A 24563-nucleotide genomic window follows, 5' to 3' on the forward strand; every position below is an offset into this window, starting at 1 on the left:
AGCTGCAGGATGTGGGGAAAGTGTGAAGAGCAGCAGCACTGCTGAGGGGTCAGCCCTGGAGTGGGGCTGCTTTCCAGGGACAGTGGGGTGGGGGAAACCTGGATGGGCACTGCAGGGGCTCTGCCAGCCCATGGTGCTGCTGGGGAGGGGTTTCCACTGCCCTGGCTTTGGGGGTGGGCTGGGGGCAAAGCAGGGAGTGAACAAAGCAGGTTGTTTCCTCTCTTAGTTCCTGCTGGGCTGCAGGAGGAAGCTGGTTTGACCCCCAAGACATCTCCTTGATGGTGGCAACACCAAAAGGAATCTCATCAGAAGTTGTCCCAGAGAGTGGAGTCACAGCTGAGGATGCCCAAGGTTTACAGCTCTGCCAGCTCCTGTGTCTCCACGCACCAGGTGAGGGGTCAGAGTGTGGGAAGGATTTGGGATGAGGAGTTTGTGATCATCAGCTGATCTCAGCCTTTTGTGTGCCCTTGAGCAATGCCATGGGAATTTTGCCCTTCTGTGAGCTTCTGCCACTCCTGTTAACTTCTTTCTTCTCCTTCTTGATTTTTATACGTCCAACTTCCTTGAAAATGGAGGAAATGAAACCACAGGGCTTTTGTGAGTGACGTGGGACAGCCTCCTTCCAGAGAAGAGATCAAATTTAGGGGGAAGGCAAGAAAATTCTCTCCCTGGTCATTTTTGCTGGTTTCAGGAGTTTGGGGGCCACGTGGTGTGGCAGGGAGGAGGGACCCCAGCTGGGATGTCCCTTGGTGTGCTGCAGTGACACAATTCATCTCCTGACTCTGCAAGTATCCCACTGGCACCATGGAACACATGGCATGTGCAGCATGGACCTGCTGATCCCAGACAGGGTCCTGCTGCAGGCCTGGGTCCTTTCTCTGTAATTTTTAACCCTTTCCCTGCTAGGTCTGGGCAAAGTTTTCCTCCTCAGAGGCTGGATTTGCTGGGGACTTGGAGATGTGTGAGGATCCTGGGAAGGGGGAGACATGGGGTGGGGATGATGGGGGTGAGGAGGAAGGGGACTTCTCCTTGCATATTGCCTTGGAAATGTGGATCTTTGTGTCCTGGCAGCTTCAGGAAAAGCCATTTCTGCTCACTTTCACACTCAGGAGGTCCCTGTATGTGGGTGGTTCTGACTCGTGCCCTGGGTGCTGGGTTTGCCGAAATCCCGAGCAGCCCCAGGACAACCAAAGGGCTGGGAGCAGGGGGACAGGAGCATCCTGAATCTCACTCAGACAGTGTGAGGGACAGGCACTGGCATCCCAAAGTCACTGGGGACTCAACACCTGGGACACGTGCAGCCTTGGCTTGGGACGCAACAGGAAATAAATAACAGCACCTTCTTCCCCATGGGACGCATGCCTTGGCTCCTGTCAAATCCCTGAGCTGGGTGCTGGAGATGAGGGGTCTGGAGGGACACAATGAGAACAGGTGCCATGCAGGGGTGGCACTTCTCCATGCTGCAGGAGCAGTGGCACTGCTGTGCAGGGCAGACCCACCCCCAGTGACCATCCCTGTGGCCTGGAACCCCGAGCTGTGCAGAGGAGCTGCGTGACCCCCTGTGCCCCTCGCTGCCTGCCTGGGCCCTGAGGTTCCTCCTTGCTGTGTGAGAGCATGACCCGGGCTGGGAGTGCTGAGATCAGTGAGGGGAGCTGGGCTGTGCTCGCTGCCTCCATGTGACTGCAGTTTCCGTCGCTCCTTCCGCAAAGGCTATATCGGTGCTCCGCCAGAGGGCGGGGGGCACACGGCCCCAGAGGGTGGCACACAGCCCTGGAGGGTGGCACACGGACCCCTGGGTGGCTCACAGACCCCTGGGTGGCACACACACCCCACGGCTCACCCCTACCCCCGACCCAGGACGCCCCACGGGGCCGCAGGATGGACCACACGCCGTTCCGCGCGGTGAGTAACTGCTCCCCAATACCTGTGCTGGGGGAAACACCACGGGGTTCCCTGTGCCAGGCTGGGGACCTGTGGTGGCTGTGTGTCACTTGAAGAGCTGTGGTTGTGTGGGCCCATGCTGGGGCTGGTATGAAGCGTGAGGAGCACTCCCAGTGCTCTTGGATGTGGGCTCTGGTGCAGGGCTGTGGGCAAGGGTTTCCTGCTGGGGCTGCTGCCTCCTCTCCTGGCTGGGCAGGTGCCATCCCAGCAGCTCCAGGGAGCACTGGGAGGGTGGAGGTGCTTCTGATGTTGGAAAAAACCAAGAAAGGCTGAGCTGGGTGAAGGAAAGTGGGAGTTTTTGCAGAGGGGTTCAGGAGCCAGAACCAAAACTGGTGTCCTTTGGGTGCAGCAAGGAGCAAGGTCTGGGACAGCAGGGTCTTTCCCCTGCCACTGTGCCTGGGCTGGGAATGAGTTGCTGCTAGACTCCAAGGACTTGAGAGGGTAAAAGGTGCTGTGTGTCAGCTGCAGCCTGGGGAAAGGGGACTACCCCTCCATCTCCCCCAGAGTAATAAATCCTGCTTTGATAAGGCACCAGCTCAACACTTTGGCTGCCCCAAGGAAGGAGACAGCCCAGGGCATGCCCTGCTCCCTCTGTGCTGTGAGGCTCTGGCTACCTGGGCTGCCCAAAATAACCCTGTTTCTCCTTCATGCAGTGGCAGCTGTGAAAGTGCCGTGTGTGAAACACTCGCTGAGCCCTCGCTGCTCATTTGCCTGAGTTTCAGCATTTCCCCAGATGCAAATGCCGTCAGCTCCGGTCCCACCAGGTCAGTGGTGGGGCATCTCCTGCTGGAGAGCCTCTGCTCCCCTGGAAGGGTGCCCAGCAGGGATGGGCAGTGGGGGGAACTGGTGGTGAATGGGTTGGTGTCCCCTGGGGAGTGTTTGGTGCCAAGATGGGGCACGAGCCTTGCTGGGGGGACACCCTGCTTGAAGGATACAGCTCAATGGCCTTCACAGCAGCTGTGCAGCTGCAGGTGCCTTCCCCCTGTGTGCTGCCCCAGGCAGGGCTGAGCTGCCACCCCCACCCCTGCTCTTCCTCTGCCTTCCAGGCTCAAACTGGGGCAGTCCCACCAGGGCTTCTGCTGGGGTGGGTGGGCTCAGTGCCAAGGCTCTATGCCCCTTCTTCCATGGACAGCTCATGGTGGCCCAGGTCACCTGGGTCTTTTGGGGTGAACAGTTTGCAGCTTCTGACCTCCTCACCTCTTCCTCCCTCTCCACAGGAGTGCCACCACTGAGATGGAGGCTCCGCTGCCTGGTCTCTCCCTGCTGCTTCTCCTCCTGGCAGTGGGATGGGGAAGCAGGATGGACGCAGCCTGGGCACCATCTCCTAGGGGCTGTGAGCTTGTAAGTCCTCTCTGGTGAACCCTCACCCCTCTGAGTGCTTGGTCCTGCCTGGCAAAACCCAGGCAAATCAGCATCTCCAGACCTTCTCCATCCCAACTACTGGCTTGGAGTGGACTGGTGTGCCAAGGCTATAACCAAAGAGCTGCCTCCTCCCCCCTTACTCTGCTCCCCAGACTTCTCCCTCTTCATCTCCTGCCTCCCATGGTGGTGTTACATCTTCTCCTCTTCCTTCAGGTGCAGAGAATCATGGACTGCACTGGGAGATGGCTGAGTTCCATCCCAGGAAACCTCCGAGGCGATACCGAGGAGCTGTTTCTTGATGACAACACTATCCGGGTCCTGGGCAATGCCTCTCTGCTCCTGTATCCCCAGCTCTGGCATCTCAGCTTGACCAGGAACCGGCTGGAGCTCATTGAGCCTGGTGCTTTCCTCAGCAGCCAAGGTCTGGAGGTGCTCTCCCTGACAGACAACCTGCTCTTCACCAACTACTCGCTGACAGCTGCAGCTCTTTCTGCTCTGCCGGCCTTGAGGATGCTGGATCTGGCTGGAAACCAGCTCAGGGAGGACATGGTGTCAGTTTTAGTCTCCAACCTCTCTTCCTTGGAGTCCCTGTCTGTGGCCAGGAATGCCATCATGAGGTTGGACTCATCCATCTTCACAAACCTGACACAGCTGCTGGAGCTGAACCTGGAGAAGAACTACATCTTTGAGATCGACAATGCTTTTGAAGGGCTGCAGAGGCTGCAGACGCTCAACATAGCTTACAACTACCTCCCGTGTCTGGTGGGGTTTGGCCTGACCCAGCTCAGGGTGCTCAATGCCAGCAACAACATCATTGAGTGGTTTCTGACCCTGGAAAGTGATGACCTCTTTGAGCTGGAGGTGCTGGACCTGTCCCACAACCGCCTCCTGTTCTTCCCCGTGCTGCCCCGGCAGAGCAAGCTGCGCTCCCTGCTGCTGCAGGACAACAGGATGAGCTTCTACCAGCGACTGCCCAACGGCACCTCCCTGGCCAACGTCACCGTGCAGTTCCTGATCCTCGATGGCAACTCCACCAACATCACCACAGTCAGGCTCTGGGAAGAGCTCTGCCACAGCAACCTCTCCTCCCTGCGCCTCCTGGACATGAGCCAGAACCAGGTCTGGGGGCTGCCAGATGATTTCCTGGCCCAGATGCCCTCCCTGACCCACCTGAAGCTCAACCAGAACTGCCTGGAATCATTTCACCTGTCGGAGGAGGACCCCTTGGCCATGCTGACAGAGCTGGACCTCAGCCAGAACCAGCTGGTGGAGCTGGGGGTGAAGGTGGGCGTTGGGGATATCCTGCCCAACCTGCAGCTCTTCAACCTCAGCACCAACAGGCTGCAGGCTCTTCCTCCCGGGATTTTCACCCACACCAGGAAGATCACTACCCTGGACCTCAGCCGCAACCGGGTTCACCTCTGTCCCCAGCCAGGTGAGGCCGAGAGTATCCCCTGCGTGGACATCAGGGGTGTGGAGACCTTGAGCCACCTGTCCTTGGCCGGCTGTGGTCTGCAGGGGATGGGCGGCCGCCCCTTCCAGGGCACAGCGCTGCTGCACCTGGACCTCTCTGACAACCGCCAGCTGCTGGCTGGGGACCTGGGCTGGCTGCAGGACCTGGTCCTGACGCTGCAGGTGCTGTCTCTGAGGAACACCAGCCTCTCCTCCACCGCCTTGGACTTCTCTGCGCTGAGCAGCCTGGTGAGCCTGGACCTTTCTGGGAACTCCTTGGCGGCGCTGCCCGGCTCGCTGGGCGCGCTGGGGCTGCGCAGCCTGGACCTGCGGGACAACTGCCTGCGGGCGCTGCCGCCGGACGTGGCACAGGCGCCGCTGGGGAGGAGCCTGCGGGAGCTCTACCTCAGCAGGAACCCTTACAACTGCTGCACGCTGGGCTGGTGGGACGCCCTGCAGCAGGCGGAGGGGCTGCGCGTCCCCGACGGGCGGGAGGTGACCTGCAGGCACGGCTCGCGGGCGCTGCGCCCCGGCGCGCTGCCCCAGCCCGTGCTGCAGAGCTGCCGCTGGCAGACCGCCGACATGGCGCTGCTCTACCTGGTGCTGGCTCTGCCCACCTGCCTCACGCTCCTCGTGGCCTTCGTGGTTGTCTTCCTCATGCTCAAGGAGAAGCTGCTGAAAATGGTGAAAACGCGCTGTGGGGTGTCCGGCTCTTACTAATGGCTGAGGAAGGCTTGGGAATAGTCAATAATTGGGAGTGATAACCCCTCCGAGCCAGTCAGGATGGAAACCTGAGGGATGCAGGACAGGAGGTGCTGGGAGAGCTGCCCTAGTGGTACCCAAAGTGATGATGGAGCCGGGTGATGGAGCGCTGGGAATCCTCAAGGAATGTGTCTTCAGCAGAAACCTTCAGCTGATCTTGGTGAGAGCCAAGTGGATGTGACATCAAACATTCCTTGGCTGAAAGGACAGGTTGCCCAGAAAATCTGTGGATGCCTCACCTGTGGAAGTGTTCAAGGCCAGGTTGGAGTGGGCTTGGAGCAGTCTGATCTAGAGGAAGGCATCCCTGCCCATGGCAGGGGTTATAACCAGATGGGTTTTTAAGGTCCCTTCCAACCCAGATCATTCTGGGATTTTGTGACAGTTTTCTCCAGCACTGTTTTCCCTCTCCACTTCCAGCAGTTCCTTTTATTTATTCCCACCTGTAGCCAATTCAAAACGTCCTCCAGTTCTGAAACCAGCCTCCACAAAGTATCCCAGGCTGAGTGCTGTGGAAAAGGGGCTCTGTAGCCACAGCTTTCCACACTGCTCTTGCCAGCACTGCCAAACCTGCAGGCAACCCTGATTGTGCACTGTGTGTGTGCTGATAAAGGCAGGCATTGCCAACAGGGCTGAAATACACATTTTGGGGTGTTGTTTCTTCACTAAGTCACAGTCTGGGTTAGAAAAGTTCATTAAAAACAGCCCAAGTTGCAACAAAGGGAAGTATTGATTGAAAAGCAGGGGAGTAAATTATATCCCTCAGCAATATTTTATCATGGATTTATATTTCTCTAGTGACTGCTGGATTAAACATATTGAGGAAACAAGAGAAATCCTTCCTCCTTTTTGGGCAAGCCCTGTTCCTGCAGTGCCTGGGGGTTTCCTCCACCCAGCTCTGCTCACAGCTCTGGCTCTCAGAGCAGCAAGCACTACCTGGGGAAGTGCTGCTTTGTTCCTCGGGGGGCACTGAAGGGAAAGGAGAAGTGATGGTGGTTCATGCTAACTCAAAAGCCCTTCTGAGAAATGTAGTGGCTTTATTCCTGTTGGGATTTTTCTGGTGAAACATGTTTAATGAGAAGGGGGCACAGGGAAGTGTGCAGCAGCGTTAGGGTGGGAATTCTGGGGGTTTGTCCTTGCCTGGGTGTGGGTGGGCTCAGCTGGTGATGTAGGATGTGCTGGGGGCTCAATCCTAGTGGAGCTGTGCTGGGAGGTGATGGAGGGAGATGCCTGAGGCTGGTGTGGGGCTGGGAGGATGCTGGGATGGTGCAGGCAGGGGGCGCCAAGGCTGGCAGCAGAGCAAACCCCTCCCAGGCACAGGTGTGGGATTGGGGTCATGGTGGAGCCTGGTGTGGCTGTGCAAGGCTGGAAAATGCTAAACCAGCCAGCAGCTCCACTGGGGCTGAGTGCAGCAAAGGCTCTGGGAACCCAGCTGTCAGATCTGGCTCATCAGAAATGACCACTTTCTGCCCCAATTTTAGACTGAAATAGCCAAAACCAAAGCAGGCCCCAAGTGGGGAATCCCTCAGCCTCTTTCAACCCTTCCTTTGCCTGTAAGCTGCCCCCAGGGGGACAGCAGTGACCTATAAATACATCCCTGCTGTGTCCCCAGCTGCATCTCCCTGCTGGCAGGGTGAGTGGGTGCCCCTGTGAGCTCCCCTCTCCCTGGGGCTGGGCTGGGCTCAGAGGGGGATGTGTGTCCTTCTCCACCTCCACAGCTAATGCTGCTGCTCCATCCAGTGTGGGGTGAGGGGTGCAGCCATGGGAGAACATGTAGGGAGGAGCCTGGGCACCTGGCACTGCCCAGAGCAGGGATAAAAGGGGGAGATCCTTAATTGTAAGGAGCTGATGATACTTGATGATACTCAACATTCCTTCAGCCCTGGCTCACCTGGAGCTGTGATGAGAATGGGATGTTGGGGCAGCAAGAGGAGATTCCACTTTCTGAGTAGTGGGCAGGCTTACAAAGCTGCTCTCACCATCTTTGCAAGGCCATGGTGATCAGGGAAAGTTCTGGGTGACTGGAGAACTCAAGGGTCCCATCCTTCAGTAATGGCCAAAGGGCCATCCCAGAGAGCAACAGGGCAGTCACCTTCCTGTTAGGAAAACGATGGAATCAATGTTGTCTGGAGCACAATTCTAGAAAAAAGAGGGTGGCTGGAAGAAGTCAGCATGGACTGCTGAGGCTAAGTTATGTCTGCCCAACCTGCTTTTCTCTCAGGATGGAATGGATGGATCTGTAGGCAAGGGGGGAGGGGTGATTCTGTCTGCCTCAGCAAGGCTCTGGACACAGTGTCCCACAGTGTTCTTCATTCAAGTGCAGATGTCATGGTGTGAATGGGTGGGCAGCCAGGCAGGCCAGGATCAGTGGGAGTGAAATGCAGAGGGCTGTGGTTAGTAGGATGTGCTCTGCCAGGAGGCTGCTGAGGGGATCTGTCCCATTTCATGTCTATATGCACAATCTAAAGCTGGCTGTGAAGTGCCTTTTGTCAAGTTCACAGAGGATCCCAAATTGGGAATACCAGTAGGGCTCCATGCTGGAGGTCTGCAGGAATGGGCCAGCAGGAACCTCATGATCCAGGCATTTGTTTGGCCCTCATAGCCCTCACTGGAGAGGAGGCCATGCCTGGGGCTGGGCACAGGCCACATCCTCTGAGCCTGGCCAGGATGAAGCTGGGGGCAGGCTGGGAGTGGAGGAGAGGGGGCCCTCTCCCTCCCAAGTGGGAGATCTTTCTGTGTTGTGTTGCAATTGTTGAGGCAAGGCCTGTGCCAGACCCCTGCACGCCCCTTCCGGTCCTGGGAGAGCTGAGTCAGCCTTTACATTTTTTAAATTTTGGCAAGTGAGGACTCAGCTTTCATTTCTCTCCTGAATGAAGACCCCCTTGGCCAAAAACCTTCAGTGGGATGAGTTTGTCTCACTCTAGAACCACCCCTAGCCTTTGACCTTCTACCACTCTGTTTTTTGGATACTTTAAGCACATTCTCCAACCATTCCATTGCAGCACTTTGAAATCACTATGTTTTCAAAAGTACTTTCAAGACAAATTCATTTTCAAGATATTCTTTCTCTTACATGTAAGGAATCATTTTTGTGTAAGCTAAAACTGGAGATTTAAACATTGCTAGGGAAATGTGAGAGCAATATTCTCAATGCAGAGTTGATTTATCCAGAATGACTGATACATATTTAACTTCCCAGCTGGCAATAATAATCACCCTATTTGTACAGTACAGCTTTAACAGTGTCTTCAGGACATGAATATTTAATGCTTCATTTTCAACCAAAGCTGACTGAAATGTAAAAAATTGAAAGATTAAATAATTTAAAATTCATTTCTGTAGGAAAAGACTAAAACCAGCCAACAATTTCAGCTGCCCAGTTTCCATTTAATCAAGTCTGGCTTCTTAAACAAAGCTCACTTAAGCCTGGGTTGCTGTGACACCTCGGGTTCTCCGAGCCAACGTGGGCAGAACACTTAGGATGACATTATGCTCTCTTGCTGGCCTGCTGAGATTTGTCTCTGAACTGCCCCTCTTTGTCTGGAATCAGATTTCTTCATCTGACTCCAAGTCCCAAGTACAGGACTCCAGCTGCTCATCCAGTGGGAACTCCACCTCAATGTTGTAAACGAAGTCGGGGTCATCCTTCTTCTTCCTGTTCTTTTCAAAGAGCTCATCCATGATTCTCTTCCTTTTGGCCAGTTCCTTGTCATCCAGCTTGTTCATATCCTCCTCTGGGTCAATGGTTTGTTCCTGCTGAAACTTCTCCAAGCTCTCAGCCAGGCTCTGTCCTTCCAAGTGACCTCTGAGCAAACTGTAGAGCTTCTGGAGCTGGCGCAGCGAGACCCCTTCCAGGTAGGCCTTGTGCCGAGGGTTGTTCTTCAGCTGCTCAGCAGCCCTGCTGCAGTCTGGGGACAGCCAGCACAGGCACCTGCAGCTGCAGCAAACCTCCTCCCACACACACATCTCCTCCCAAACCTTCCCCAGGGGTCTCTCCAAACCCTCCAGGCTCAGAGGTTGAGTTGTAGCCTTGGGCTCCTCGGAGAGACAGCATTACCCCAGCACAGCCCCTCCCTGCTCGCTGCTAGGAGGGTACTCAGTGCTTACCAACAATGCTGCTGCCATGTGTCTGGAGGGGGCCAGACAGGAATGAATGCCTCACCTGAGAACCTGGAGAAATTCCTGACGGGCATGATGCGCTGGCGGGTCTTGTCCTGGCTGTTGTCTCTGTAGATGAGGATGATGGAGGGGGGCTGGAAGCAGATCCCACACTTCTGAGCACTGAAAGTCATCACAGCACCGGCTGCAGCTCCATCAGAGCCCTCAGCAGCACTCCCTGGGAAACAGGGGAAAGGAAAACAGCTGGGAGAGCCTCTCAGTGCTGGGCTTTTTATCAGGAGCTCAACAAAATCATAGAGTCACAAAGTGGTTTGGGTCAGAATAGACCTTAAAGCCCAGGGAAATTAATTATGAAATTAAATTAGAGCAGACTTAGAAATCCAGATCTGCTGCAAATCCTGTTTCCCAGCTCAGTGGACAGTAGTGAGTGCAGATTTTATTTTATTTTTTAATTTTGGTTTTAAATAAGTGAAAATATGCCAAATGATCTCCAATTGCCCTACAGACTAAGGCAAATTTGAGCCCAAAAAATCAATGTATTTTTCCACATCAAGAAAAGTCATATTAATGTTAAAAAGCTACTTTGAGGCAAAATTGGAAACACTTCCTCCTTTGTGAAAAACCACATAGGAAAGAGTTCAAACATGCAGTAATGTCCTTAATAGTGAAAATTTTCAATGCCAGATTAGAGGGGATTTGGAGGAACGTGGTGTAGTAGAAGGTGTCCCTGCCCATGGCAGAACGAGAATAGCTTTAAGGTCCCTCCAACCCAAACCATTCTGGGATTCTACGAACACGAGAAACACAAACGGGAGCAGCTCTCTGGATGTGTGGGAGCGTTTGGATCTCCTGGTAACGCGGGCTGAGCCCTTGGCTCCCGGCGCTCCGGCAGCACGGCCGGGGCTGGTTCAGGGCTGTGCCGCGCCCGGGGCCGATCAGAGCCGCGGTTCTGCCCTCGGGGGGCGCGGCTGAGGCCCGAACTCTGAGCACGAAGGGCAACGGAGCTGGGCTGGAAGGGACCACAGTGGTCACCTGGTGCCACCTCCCTGCTCCAGCAGGGCCATCCCATGGCACAGACTGTGTCCAGACAGCTCTGGAATATCTCCAGTGAGGGAGACTCCAGAGCCTCTCTGGGATCTGTTCAGGGCTCAGCAAAGTTCTGCCTCATGTCCAGGTGGAGCTTCCTGGGCTCAGTGCCTGCCCATGGCTTGGTGCCATTGCTGGGCCCTGCTCTGACCCTCCCTGCACCCAGGGACACCCAGGGACACACAGGGACACCAGGGCTGAGGGCCGCTCTCAGCTGGGGCTCCTCTGGAGGCTGAGCAGCCCCAGCTCCCTCAGCCTTTCCTGGGCACGGAGATGCTCCAGGCCCTTCAGCATCTCCGCAGCTTCCCCCAGACCCGCTCCAGGAGCTCTTTGTCTCCGTTACACTCTCGGTCTGTCCCCTCACCTCTAGTGGCACAGAAACCGACTTCTTCTTCCTCTTCCTCCTCCAGCAGCTCCTCCCCCGGGCCGCTCCCGCCTCCCTGGGTGGTTGCCATGGCTCCGCCGGCGCCGCCGAGCCCCAGCGGTAAAGGCCCCCTTCGGGCTGCCCTCACTAACGCCTGCGGAACAAGGCGCGGCGGAGCAATGTGCGGGCGGGCCTCTCGCGGTCAGGCGGCGCGAGGGGCAGCCCGCGCGGGGCCTGTCCGAGCGGCCGCCATGGCGGGCGGGCGGCGGGAGCCGCTGAGGGTCGGCGCCGGACTGGGCGCGCTGCTCTGCGCCCTCCGTGAGTGCACCGGGAAAGGATGGCGGGGCCGGCCCTCTGCTCTGCAGACCGGCTGGAGAGCTGGGGGTGTTCACCTGGAGAGGAGAAGGTGCAGGGAGACCTTAGGGCCCCTCCCAGTGACTAAAGGAGAGCTGGAGAGGGACTGGGGACAAGGGAAGTAGTGCCAGGACCAGGGGCCAGGGATAGATGGATTGCTGGGACGGAATTCTCCCCTGTGAGGGAGGTGAGGCTCTGGCACAGGTTGCCCAGAGAAGCTGTGGCTGGAAGGGTTCAAGGATGGGTTTTAAGGTCCCTTCCAACCAAACCATCCTGTCACTCTGGATTTGGGAAGTATGGCTCGGCCAGTGAAGCAAGAAACCTCTTCTGCTCTTTGATCACAGTCAAATACTGCTTCTCTTCTTCTGGGAGAGGGTTTGCAGACGAGGTGTTCATGAGTTATAAACCTTCACTCGCTGAGATTGCCAGCCTTGTGGTCACTGTGCTGTTACACTGTTGGCTCTGTGTCACCTTAGATGTGCAGGCAGCCTGTCGGGTCACCACTGTCACACAGGAGCTCCTGAAAGAAGGGTTTCACAGGTGAGTCCTCACCCTGCCCTCCATCAGCATAGCGTGCCGCGGGATTTTCTGTTGGAAGAAGCTTTTTTTCTTTACATGTGCAATTGTATCAACTCCCTGGGCTATGATCCTTGGGCATGTGTCAGGAATGTATTAACAGGATCAAGGGATTAACAAGCTGCAGTGGAGGGGAAATAGGAGGCCTCTTTCTAAAACTTTTGTGGAGGCCGTTGGTGGTTCTGAGACATTAATAAAAGTGAAATTTCATTTTGGCCATGGATGTGGAGTTGAGGTGAAGAAGGCTGACAGAAAAATGTGATCAGAATTAGTAGCACACAGTATGAGAGCTGCGTGTTGTTTCATTTGAGAAATGTCCCTCAGGGGTCTTGTTTTGAAGTGTGGGTGTAAATTTTTTGCTCCTGTTGCTGTTTGAAGGGACCTGCTGGTGAAGGTGGAGCTCGGGGAGGATGCAGGAGGATGTGCAGTGGCAGCTCAAATGCGACTGCCGCCGGGAATCTACGTGGATCCCTACGAGCTGGCAACGCTGCAGCAGCACAACCTAACAAAGGTAATTTGTTACAGATCTCCCAATGCCAGGAGATCTGGAAGTGAGTCAGGTAAGGACTCAGAGAGCTGTAATGTCTGGTCTCATTGAACCAAGGTGATTAATTCCTAGAAGAAGGTGCCAGACAATATAATCTTCTGATGTCTCCTTGTAGCTCAGCTTGCTTGGCAATCCCTGGCCCTGTGCTGCTGATACTCTCACACACAGGTGATGTACCAGGGAGTTGCTGCTTCTTCTCAGCCCCAGGTGAGCAGCTGTGGTAAAAGGGCCTTTGGATTCAGAAGGTGGAAGGGAAACCCCCAAAGAGGTGCTGATGAACTCTAAGGCACATGCTGTGTGTTTGGACCAAGCAGCTTCCCAGCTTCGTTTTCATCCCAGCTTTCTGTGCTGCTTTCCAGTCTTTGCTTCACATTTTGGGTAGAGAGATGTGCAACACCTGTGGCTTTTATCTGCTTAGGTGCTTCATTTGTGTAAAACATGGGTGTAAAGGTTGTGAGCAGCTCCTGAGGTGCAGGTCTGGCTTTGCTGACACACCTTGTTGAGCTGACACCTCACAGGTTTGGCTTTAGGCACAGTGACACTGTGAACTTTCCACATGTAGAAATCACTCATTGGAGACAGTCTGGAAAAGGTATTTTGGAGCAGCTTAAGGCTGGAATTCCCTACTTGATCATCTACAGAATCAAGCTCAGTGTTAGAATGAGGATTTCAATTCCCATCACAACCACACTGTGTCTCTCCCTGCTGCAGGCAGTGTTATTTCCTGGTGCCACTGACATGGAGGCTGCTGAGATTCCCATCACAACCACACTGTGTCTCTCCCTGCTGCAGGTAGTGTTATCTCCTGATGCCATTGACGTGGAGGCTCCTGAGTACGTGGCCAGGGACCTTGTCCTGCTGGTGTTCCTGGAGCGGGACGCGCGCTGTCCCCGCTGTTTCCGCGCCGCCCTGCCCGTGCACGCGCGGTACCACCGCCCTGCTGAGGGGACAGGAAAAGCCTTGGTTGTTCTGGAGAGCCCAGAGGTGCTGCTCTGCTGCTGCCACAGTGAGATTCTCATTGCTGCTCTTGGAGTCTAGTTGTGTCTGAGCTCTTGGTAGTTGCATGAATGTAAGCAGAAGGCGTGGCCCTGATAGAGACCTCATTGTTTTCCTCACTGAGTGCTGCTGCCTGGCCAAAGGCAGGGGGTTGTCAGAGCCTGCTCTGTGTTGTGCTGCTGCCATTGCACCCCTGTGCTGCTGCCATTGCACCCCTGTGCTGCTTGGGCTCTTCCAGCTGGAAGTTGTAGCAGTTGTCACAATCTGTGTTTGTCACGATCCCAGCAGAGCCTGGTTTGCCAAAGACCTCCTGTTCTGACTGCTTTTCCCTTGGCAGCTGGAGCTGTGCAGCCACTGTCACCTATTTAGAGTAATCAAAGTATTCTGATGAATTCTAGCACTTTGTTGCTGCATTCCCTTTGTATAAAGAGGGAATGTAGGAAACTGCCTGAAGCTTGGAATGGTTGGAGTCTCAAACTCCAGTGAAACAAGAAGCTGATATCCACTACAATTAGTATTTCAAGTTATGTGAACAATGAAATCCTATATTTTTGTTACAAATTTTGTTGCCCTTCACAAAATCAGTCCTACCAAATCAAGCACACTAATGATTTCCAACTTCTTTTTTCTTTTCTTGTGCATCATTTGAGTCATGATTTTCTGGGATAAGCGTAGGGACTGGCAGGACTCCCCAGTCACTTAAAAAAGGGGTGTTAAATCTTTCTGGGTTTCTGCCACATTTACTAGTTATGAGCAGGAAAACATTTATAGGAAAGGATTTAAACTATTGGAAGAGAGATCTTTTATGTGCTGAGAGGAGGCCAAGAAGAGAAATGGTCTTATTTATTTTGGGTACTTAATTATTTTGGAGAAAATTCTAACTACATGTCTAAAGTTGAAGGGTCTGCAGGCTAACCAGGAATTCTTTGCCCTGTTAAGGACAGAGGGGCCAAGTTATCACACAGGTGAGATTCTTTCTTGGGTACCTGCTGTATCAGGAAGGGAAGAGTTGTAAAGTTCAAAGCATCACTTTGACCACGCAGAGGTGTTTTGCCACTTGGCTCCCAGGGAATAGATTCTGTTGAGCTGTTGTGGGGGAAAGGATCCCTTATTTGGGAAAAACTTTCAGGCCAGGATGCTTATCCTGCCTGGCTCCTGGTGATGCATGAATGCCTTCTCTAGGTCACCTGTCTGCAGAGTGCTGGGAACCTGCTGAAGTTGACACTCCCTGCTCATCTGACAACACCAGTCCCTGTCAGTGGCACAGAACAAAGCACAGACCTGTGAGTTCTCCCTCTGGTTCTTTTTAACCAAAAAAAAAAAAAACCAAACCAAAACAAAAAACAACCCAACAGAAAAACCCCTGCTGCCTTTTTTCTGTGATTAACACCTTTCATAGCACAGGAATTAATCATTAAAAGACCAGTTGAGTGGTTCCCCCTTTGTCAGGCTCCTTTCCTCCTTTCTGACTGGCCTTTACAGGGGGTCATCCTGCCCTTCTGCTGTGTTTACAGTGACTGTGCTCTTCTGGCCCTTTAGCCCTCTTCTGCCTCTCCTTACCTTTTTTTCCCCCTTATTAGTTTACTTGGAATCCTAGAATATAATTGGCATTGGTCAAATTTAAAAAACTCTTACAATGTTGGTGCTTCAGAGGAGTAGCAAGTAGATGATGATCTAACTAAAGTGATGATAAAACTGCAAAGATTTAAGAAGTAGCATCCTAAAAAAAGGTGAATTCTATTTGCTTGGTTGTTACCTGGTTGGGTAGGTGTTTAGGAAAAGGTGAGGTCTCTTACTGTGTTCAAAACCAAGGAAAGTTGGATCTTTATGTGGCAAACAACTGTCTTTGATGTTCAAAAGTGCCACAGTAGTGTAGAGATTCAAAAATTAGACTAATTTAGAATAAATATAGATATATTAATTAATTAATTAATTAATATAATATATTAATAAATATAATATATATAATAAAATAATCTGTGGTTGTTGTAACACAGGTACCTTCTTATATTTAAGACACCTGCAGACTGCTGGGACCTCTGTAGCTCTTGTCCATAAACATTTTGCAGTTTCCTGTATCCATGAAAAACCAAATAGTTGTTCCCTTGGAGAAATGTGTCTCCTTAGTGGTCTGAGCTCACCTTGGGAGCTGCTCTCCCTGCAGCATTCCATGCATACCCTCAGTGCAGAGAATACAGGGATACAGATGGCAGCAAATCCATCTCCTGAGCTGTACAGTGCAGCAGTGGCTGTGAATTAAAGGGGGTGTTCCATCCTGGTTCTCATAATTTCAGAAGAGGCTTTAGCCAAGGGCTCATTAAAGCAGGGTCTGGTTCCTAAAAAAAGCCAGCTGGTCAAATGTGTGTTCTGTGTTTATTTTTCTTTGTAGGCATATGAGGGATCAATGCTGAGGGTTCCTGTGGGGCTCAGGGAGCACAGTTCCCTGGTGTGTGCCCTGACCCTGCTCACCACAGGGCTCTGCTCTGGCCTGATCCTTGCTGCTGCCTGCAAGTATGGACACTTCTCTCAGTGACCTGAGGAAATATGGAATGTCTGACCTCCATCCAGCAAAACTATCTGCATATTGCACTGGATTCCTGAATGGATCCTTCTCTACTGTTATTTATATCTTAGGGGGTGCAAGGGTCCCATAATGGATTATAGTTCCTTTGGCTCATAATGCTTACAAATGCCTCCCACAGCCTAGAAGACATTTTGGGTGTGTTGTCAATATCCAAAGCAGATGGAAAGTAGGAAGCCTCAAAAAGCTGAAAGCACTGCTCTGGGCAATGAGGCAACAGTCAGGAGTGGATTTGGAGCTCCTATTCCCTCCTCCTGGCCCTCCTTCTGGCTTCCAAGACAGTGCTGCCTCTTATAGAGGTGTTTGTATTTCTTGACTCAGGGATTGGTTATTATTATTAAGGGTATGAAAAACATTATTGAGTCATTAAAAGTTCTGAATTTTAAGCTTGTTGTGCAGATGGGTTATGTATGAATTTGTGAAGAGACATTCTGTGCCTACCTGGGACACATCAATAATCTCTCCCATCCTAATAACTGTGAGGGGTGGGCTGCTCTTGGCCAAATTAGAATCACAGAGTCATTAAGGTTGGAAAAGCCCTTTAAGATCACTGAGTGGACTCATAGACTCCTAATCCATGTTCCCAAGTGCCACATCCACACATCTGTTAAATCTCTCCAGGGATGGGGACTCCACCACTGCCCTGGGCAGCTGTGCCAGGGCTGGACAGCCCTTCCCAAGAGGAACCTTTCCCAGTATCCAACCTGAACCTCCCCTGCACAGCTTGAGGCTGTTTCCTCTTGTTCTGTCCCTTGTTTCCTGGGAGAAGAGCCCAGCCCTCACCTGGCTCCACCTCCTGTCAGGAGAGGAGAGAGAGAAGGTTCCCCCAAGCCTCCTTTTCTCCAGGCTTAACAATTGGTCAGAATTGAAAGAGTTTAGAAAATTTGTAGAAATTTCACCTATTTCATGAGTGGGAAGATACTCTTAGAAGATGAAAGTGAGGGACAGGACAGTGACTAGAAGCAAATATTTAGAAGATCTACATTCAGTCTCCAGGACAGTTGATAAATAGAAGGAAATGGAGAGGAAATTACCTAATGGAAAAGCAGAGAGGCTCTGGAGTGGCAGGGCTCGGGTGCTGTCTCCAGTTGTCAGTAGGTGGCACTGGCAGCCCACAGTAGCCCCTGGGAGGAGAAAATAGATTTTATTACTGGTAAACCTCGAGTAAATGAGTCAGAGCAGGTAATCTGGGTGTGTGAGAGTTCCTTTCAAGGGCTCTGTGTGCTGCCTTTCATGATGTCCAGCTGTAGCCTCAGGGTCCTTTGGGCATCTTTCTCCTGCTGGAATTCAACAGAGTGAAAGGGAATGGGAATGTCCTCTGGGCAAATGAGGAAAAATGTTGCAGGTGGTAAAAACATGGAAGTAAAGTATATATCAAGATTGCCATCAATCACTTTTTCAACTGAACCTAAGTAATTGATTCTGATTAATGTAAAATATGGAAGGAATGGCAGAGCTTCACAAAGTGGGGGGTTTGTTGTGGCAAATATTTGCTGTTTTTAAATCCATGACACTTGTATTGTAAATATAGCAGACACATTTTTCCTTACAAGCTGTAAATAAGTCTGATACCCATAGCAGTGTTAATTAAAAAGGAATTTGCCACTGAATCTCTCTCTCAGAGCAGAAACTGCTGTCACTAAGCCAGCACAGAATGTTGCAGGTGTGCCATGCAGGAGGATTCAAGTGCCAGCCCCAGAGGAATAACAGAGATCAGAGGAGGAACTGTAAGGCCTGTGCAAAAATTCTGGCAGTTTTGGAGACAGGAATGAGGTGTTTAGGAGTTCTTGGCAAGAAAATGCCACCAGAAGGGTTTTACACAAACATCCCCATCCTTAATGTGTGTAAGGACTGAATCAGAGCAGGGAAAGGAAAGGGGATGGGGTGTTAAAGGGTGTGTTGGGAATTAAAGCTTTCTGAATCACAAAAAAATGGGTATAACAACAACAACAACAAAAAAAAAAAACCCAACAATAAACCCCTCTTAGTTAATTTAAAATGTATGCTTGAGGATGGGTGGGAGGGGAGTCAGGAATCTGCAAATGGGGCTGGAGCTGAGAGGGGCTGGGGGTATGAGGCTGAGGAGGGATGGAGAGTAAAGCCAAGGGAAGGGGAAGCCACAAACCTGCCGTGGATTCTCCAGGGGTGCTGCAGAGGTGGATGAGCAGTGGCTGAGCTGAGTCAGAAAGGGAAAGCAGCAAACATGGAACAAGAAGTGAAAGGATGGCTGTGCTTGCAGGGGATTGGAGCACAGCCATCTCAGCGCAGCAGGATCACTTGGGAATGCCATTGCTGGAAAATGGGCACATCTGCAGGGACAAGAGTTTTGTGGAGAGTGAGGAAGCACTGGAACCCACAAGCTGGAAATCTGGATGTGCCTGGACCTGCACAGAGGATTGAGATGTCTGTGGATCCTTTCCCCCAAGAGGAGCTGCCTGCTGTGTGTACTGCTCCTTCCAAAAAGAAAATGGAATGTTGCTCCAAACCTGGGCAGGTGGAAGCTTGGAGAAATCCCATGGAAGATGAAATGGATCACAGGAATTCTGGAGGAGAAGCCCTGAGGGCACATACACACTGCTTTCCCAGCTGTGTTCCTACTGGATTTCTTGGAAGCTGCAAATCCACCTGGGGCCTTGTGCTGTCACCAGTGATGGGACCCCTGCACTGGGGTGGCTCTGAGAAGGACTTGAGGGGTTGGTGGGAGGAGAGAAATAAGAGATCCAAACAGCCTAGAAAAAGAAAAAGCTTATACATTTAAAATATATTTTAATATATAACATTTATAATATATATATATTATATATGATATAATAAATTTTATATATATTTTTAGTATGCATTAGATAATAAATGTTACAGCATTATATGTAATATATTATCCATAATATTGTTTACATATGAGATATATACATTATTACATACAAGATATATTGTATATTATATATAGTAGATATATAATGTATTTTATAGATAGAATATATATCACACACAACATATATGATATATATAACATTATAAAACAAATATAATAAAATAAATTTATTACTATTTAATATCATTATTAAATATTTTTATAATAAATATTATAAAATAAAACCTTCAAAAATAAATAATATTTATGTATATAATATACATATAATTAATTTTTTCATTCTGTCAGGTTCTTTTATTTTTCTCTGACTCTGTTCCAGAGAAATATAATATATTATATATATAAAATATATAAATAAGTAACGATAAATACTAGATGTAGTTTATAGGTATAAAAGACTTTCCCCATCAGCAAAGAGCGGACTACAACTCCCGTCATGCCCCGCGGCGAAGCAGCTTCCGGCCGCGGCGGGCGGTGCCCCCGCGGCAACGCTCCGCCCCGCCCCCGCCCCCGCGGGCAGTGGCCACGCGCGGCGGTTCCGCTTCCCCTCCGGCCCCGCCGCCGCCGCCCCGCCGGGTCCCGGTCCCGCCGCCGCCGCCCCGCACAGCCCCGCTCCGTCCGTCCCTCCGTCCGTCCGCCGAGGCGGCGGCGCCGCCCCACCCGGTGAGTCCGCTCACACCTGCCGGCCGCGCCCCCCGCCCTTTGTGCTGCCCCGGCCGGGCCGGGCCGGGCCTGCGGCGGGCGCGCCCGGGCCGTGGATCGCCCCTCGCTGCTTACCTCGCTGTCCCCGCGCTCCCTCCGGCCGCGGCCCTGCCGCTCGGCCCCGCTTCCTGCGGGCCCCGCCTGGGCCCCGCTGCCGGGCGGGCAGCGCGGGGGGAGCGCGGCTCGGCCGCCCCGGTGTGAGGGAGTGCGGGAGCCGCGGGCTGGCTGAGCCCCGGTGTGAGGGAGTGCGGGAGCCGCGGAGCCCCGGTGTGAGGGAGTGCGGGAGCCGCGGGCTGCAGAGCCCCGGTGTGAGGGAGTGCGGGAGCCGCGGGCTGGCTGAGCCCCGGTGTGAGGTAGTGCGGGAGCCGCGCTCCGGCTGAGCCCCGGTGTGAGGTAGTGCGGGAGCCGCGGAGCCCCGGTGTGAGGGAGTGCGGGAGCCGCGGGCTGCAGAGCCCCGGTGTGAGGGAGTGCGGGAGCCGCGGGCTGCGGAGCCACGGTGTGAGGGAGTGCGGGAGCCGCGCTCCGGCTGAGCCCCGGTGTGAGGTAGTGCGGGAGCCGCGCTCCGGCTGAGCCCCGGTGTGAGGTAGTGCGGGAGCCGCGGGCTGCCAGAGCCCCGGTGTGAGGGAGTGCGGGAGCCGCGGGCTGCGGAGCCCCGGTGTGAGGGAGTGCGGGAGCCGCGGGCTGCAGAGCCCCGGTGTGAGGGAGTGCGGGAGCTGCGGGCTGGCTGAGCCCCGGTGCTCCCGGACCCGCGTCCTCCCATCCCTGGGAAACGCTGCTGCTCCACGGGCCCCGCGCCGCCTGCTCGTACAGCTCCCCGAGCTTCTGCCCTGCTGCCGAGTCTGCTTTCTGTGGGTATCCCGTCAAAGCCAAGCAGGGTGGGTTGGTATCACAGAAATGTGGGATGGTTGGTGTCGGAAGGGACTTTAGAGCCCATCCAGTCCCACCCCCTGCCATGGGCAGGACACCTCCCACTATCCCAAAGAGCTCCAATGTCCAACCTGGCCTTGGACACTGCCAGGGATGGGGCAGCCACAGCTTCTCTGGGCACCCTGTGCCAGGCCTTGCAGAGAACACTTTCTTGCTAATATCCCATTTAAATGCATCCTTTGTAGGTTAATGGCAGTGGGGAGCCAGGAGAGTAAAGCTGGACCCAGCCTGTGCATGTGGTGACTGCCCAAAGGCTGCTTTGGGAGCAGAGAGTTCATCAGCTGCTTTCGAGGAGCAAGGCTGTGCTTGGCTGTAGCCAAAATAAACCAGTTCACCAGCTGCCCTACGGCCAGTGATGTCTGGATATGTAACATAAACATTGCTGTGGAGGTCCTGCAATAATAGTGGTGTTAGGTGCAATTCAGCCCTGGTATATTGTGGAGTTTTTATTGTTTTTGTCTTTCTTTAGTTTTACCTTTTTTTTGTTTTTTTAATACTTCAAAAAGCAGTTCCTCCTCTAGAGAGTCTGGGATTTGCTTTGCAGTTGGGGTGTCCTCATAATATTAGTCCTGGGGTGTTATCCCTAAAAAAAAACCACCTGGGATTAGCTACTTTGTGCTTCAGTTTGTTCATTTTAGAGACAATGGTAATTAACTTGCAGGGATATTGTGGAGGCAGGTTAAAGCATATGTTACCAGGGAACAGCTTGGTCATTACAGACTGAAATAAAATAGAAGGCAAGTAGAAATGCAAAAATTCAAAGTTGTTGTTTTATGAGTTTTTGAGTTGAATCTTTGAGATCGTAGGAGCACTTTAAACAGAATGCTCTGGGTAATGTATTTTAGAGGCAGGAAAAAAAACTCACTAAAGTTCACTGGTTGGATATTGCAGTTCTAGAGGCCAGAAATGCTTGAGGCAGAGTAACTTGGATTTTCTGTGCTAAGTTGCATATGGAATTTGGCTCATCTTTGTACAGAGGTGGTTGTTAAAACAAAAATACCACGCTGTTAACTGTGGAATATTGGCTCTGTCTGTATATTTTGCACTTTTTATCACCATGCAGTGTTTAATGCATCTGAGGCTTGGGCTGTGCTGGGCAGCTGCTTGTCAGAGGCTGATTTACTGGGATGAAATTTGTGCTGGGATACAGCCTGGAGCTTTGGCCAACAGTGAGAGTTGTTCCTGGAGCCACCTGCTCGTGCTCCCTCTCTGGATGCTGGAGTAGGTGGCTGGATGCTTCAATCACCTAAGGCAGCTCCAATCTTTGGCACATTTTGAATTAATACTTTCAAAATCCCAAGTGTGCTTGGGTTGTTGGTTGTGTTTAAAGGGGGAAATTATTCAAGCACCTTTGGTTTCAAAATAACTTCAGAATTTAGGATACTGGTTGATGCTGCAGGTTTTGTTTCTTGACAAGAAAAGCTGTAGGAACCTCAGTCTAGATCTGTATGTTATTAGTAAGATACTTCTGCTTCAGAGCCCTCACATCTGTCTTGGGTTGGTTTTGTTTGGGTTTTTCCCCCTTTTATCTGCCGTGTGCACGGGGAGGTTTCTGGGCTCTGAGGTTTGTGCCAGTATTTTCTCGTTCCTCACAACACACAGAGTTACTGACGTGTCTGTGAAGCAGCTCTTTGTTCTGCAAACAACCCCGAGTCACAGAGGCTGCTCCGGATGGCCCAGCCCAGGGACAGCACCAGCAGAGCTCCAGTCCTGGCTCCCACACCGGGACACAGCTTTGGGAGGGGGCTGCATCTCCAGGGCATCCACGGGGAGATGGAAACAGAGACCTGGAGCTGGGGAGAGCGAGGGGAAGGAGGGGACAGGAGCAGCCAGGCACCATGGATTGCATTCATCCTGATTCTGCTGGCAGCTGGGAAAAGGCTGAAGTAAGGTGGTTGTGGAGCTTTCCCTTCTTTTCCTGGAAATGCAATCAAAGCCAGGGCACTCCTTCAGGCTTGGATTGATTCAGCAAGGCTGTACCATGCTCCGTTTTCAGTTTCCGTGCAGGCACCTCCCTCCTAAACCTGAATGAAACGTGACTGTCAGTGCCTGGGCTTGGAGGGCACGGAGTCCTCTTGGAGGGGTTTTTTCAGGGACTGAACCTTTGCAGGTGCCTTGAACGTTTCCACTTGCCCTCCCAGAGATAACCAGTCAGCTGAGTGCCAGGCTGAGCTGCCAGGCTGGCTCCAAGGAAAGATAAAGTCCAATTAATGCCAAGCTGGATTGGTTCTGCCTCTTGGCAAGGACAGTTTGACCAGGAAAGCACCATGGAGGAGGCAGCGTCTCCTGCCGGCTCTCAGGAGGAGGTGGGGAAGAGAGGAGTTCAGAGCACTCACCTGGGGGCAAAGGACAAGGAGCACTTGGGCAGGGCATGGTTCATTTTAGCAAGGAAACACTGCAGCCTCGGGATTCTTACCATGCTGTGCTTTCTTGTGTCTTGAGCTTGATAAGACTTTTGAAAGCTCATATTTGCATTTAAATGCACAGGTGGTAAGAGGTAGTGTGGGTTGTCAGGTGAGAAGAAATCTGCTAGTGACCCACCAGGTGTGAAGTGCAAATGGAGCTCAGGTTTAGTTCAAGCCTTACTTCACTGTTCAAGGTTTGTGAGAGCTCAGAGCATGATTTTACCTAAAGCTGTTAAAGTTGTTTCCTTTAAAGGGAAAATACACACTTCAGTGTTTATATTTTGACTGATGTAGTGGCCAGTGGTCTGTCCCTGAGAGCTGGAAATGCTGGTTTTGGTTCTAGTTCTCTACCTGACTTGCCAGTTTTTTAAATGGATTATTCTTAATGTTTTCACAGCTTCTTTCCATTTTCTCAGCTGGAAATGGGGATTAACCAGGCTTTGAAAATGTCTCACCTGGCAGGCAGGGATGTAAGTGTTAAGAAGATGACTTAAAACTGAGTTTCATTTTCTCTGTTGAGATAAATTTTGATTAGATAAACTGTTAATTCATAGTAAGAATTCCTCATGCTCTCTAAAGGTTACAGTAAATTGAAATGCTCACAGAATTGGTGAGGTAGCTCTTTCCCTTCAGCAAAACAAGTGGATTTTGAAATTCTCATATGGATATATCTTAATTTCTGTTTGTGAATTTGAAAATGCTTTTAAAAATCTTCACCTCAGCTGCTGATATATTGGTGCTTACAATTATTTGATTGATTACATTTTACTAGGGAAATACAGTATTTTTAACAGTCATGGAAATACTAGAGCTTTTGTATGATCATAGGTCATTGTTTCTCAAAAGATCTGAGCCCAGCACTGGTGTTGGTGCACCCAAAGCTGAGTGATATTTGAATCTTAGGTCAGGGCTGTTCTCTCAGCTAATTAGCAAAAGTTGTTTTATACCCTGAAAGGAGTTACTTTGATAAAACAGGGTTAATAATTTTTAATTCTGTAGTTTGATTTAACCCAGAAGGAGCCAACATATTGGGGCAGAGGTGAGTGTGATTTAAGTGTTGAGAGGGATTTAACATCATGTGAATCAGAGTGAGGGCAGCTGGCAGGTGTAGTAAGGAATGGAAATACACTGAGAAGGTTTTCCAGTTCAACTTCTCCTTTTTTCTCCCCTAAAGTTTTCTGCTTCCTGTTTAGGTGCTGGATGTTTGACAGTGTACCCACTGTCAGCTTTCCCACAGCTTCTTTAAGGAATAAAATTAGAGTTATCTGACAGTGTGGAGTTTATTTTAGAAATGGGATGTTTTCTACTCTGTGTTGCATTAGTTTTTAATTTACAGTCATTTTAGCTTTAGCTAGCAGAGGTATCTCCTGGACAGGAGCAAGAAAAAGCTGCTTTTGGAAGATGCCTTTTAAAGTCACCTTTGAATATTTAACCCATTTCCTTTTGAAAAGCTCTCCAGTAAAGTGAGAACCTGGAAGAATGACAGATCTTTCCCCTAAGCCTGTCTACAGCAAAAGGCT

At 51.6% G+C, this 24563-nt stretch overlaps 4 protein-coding genes across 6 annotated transcripts in view; 3 read left to right on the forward strand and 1 right to left on the reverse strand.

Annotated features, from left to right (window-relative positions):
- Nucleotides 1–231: 231 nt before the first annotated feature.
- NRROS (negative regulator of reactive oxygen species) lies at nt 232–6333 on the forward strand. Of its 2 annotated transcripts, none has more exons than XM_056498319.1 (4): nt 232–390; nt 2595–2705; nt 3159–3282; nt 3517–6333. In XM_056498319.1, exons 3-4 carry the CDS (start codon nt 3175–3177, stop codon nt 5473–5475), a joined length of 2067 nt encoding a protein of 688 aa, XP_056354294.1. In that variant the 5' UTR covers nt 232–390; nt 2595–2705; nt 3159–3174; the 3' UTR covers nt 5476–6333. The 2 variants fall into 2 exon arrangements, with proteins under 2 accessions (XP_056354294.1, XP_056354295.1); XM_056498320.1 differs by lacking the exon at nt 232–390 and adding an exon at nt 1773–1902 and having other exon boundaries at nt 3517–6286.
- A 2226-nt stretch (nt 6334–8559) lies between these two features.
- Nucleotides 8560–11233, reverse strand: CEP19 (centrosomal protein 19). Its single transcript, XM_056498349.1, has 3 exons — nt 11084–11233; nt 9677–9850; nt 8560–9422 (listed from the first exon to the last, which is right to left on the reverse strand). The coding sequence occupies exons 1-3, from the start codon at nt 11172–11174 to the stop codon at nt 9061–9063; spliced, it is 627 nt and encodes a 208-aa protein (XP_056354324.1). The 5' UTR covers nt 11175–11233; the 3' UTR covers nt 8560–9060.
- Nucleotides 11234–11293: 60 nt separating this feature from the next.
- PIGX (phosphatidylinositol glycan anchor biosynthesis class X) lies at nt 11294–16523 on the forward strand. 2 transcript variants are annotated; one of them, XM_056498354.1, is made up of 6 exons: nt 11294–11401; nt 11914–11977; nt 12392–12524; nt 13353–13566; nt 14739–14839; nt 15946–16523. In XM_056498354.1, the coding sequence occupies exons 1-6, from the start codon at nt 11335–11337 to the stop codon at nt 16087–16089; spliced, it is 723 nt and encodes a 240-aa protein (XP_056354329.1). In that variant the 5' UTR covers nt 11294–11334; the 3' UTR covers nt 16090–16523. The 2 variants fall into 2 exon arrangements, with proteins under 2 accessions (XP_056354329.1, XP_056354331.1); XM_056498356.1 differs by having other exon boundaries at nt 13353–13544.
- Nucleotides 16524–19505: 2982 nt separating this feature from the next.
- The window catches only part of PAK2 (p21 (RAC1) activated kinase 2), a 41666-nt gene continuing 36608 nt past the window's right edge, over nt 19506–24563 (forward strand). Inside the window, exon 1 of the mRNA XM_056499333.1 lies at nt 19506–19672. The gene's annotated coding sequence lies outside the window, so the exon portion shown is untranslated. The remainder of the gene's footprint in view (nt 19673–24563) is intronic.

Source organism: Oenanthe melanoleuca, chromosome 9, assembly GCF_029582105.1.
Source record: "Oenanthe melanoleuca isolate GR-GAL-2019-014 chromosome 9, OMel1.0, whole genome shotgun sequence".
Lineage (NCBI taxonomy): Eukaryota > Metazoa > Chordata > Aves > Passeriformes > Muscicapidae > Oenanthe > Oenanthe melanoleuca.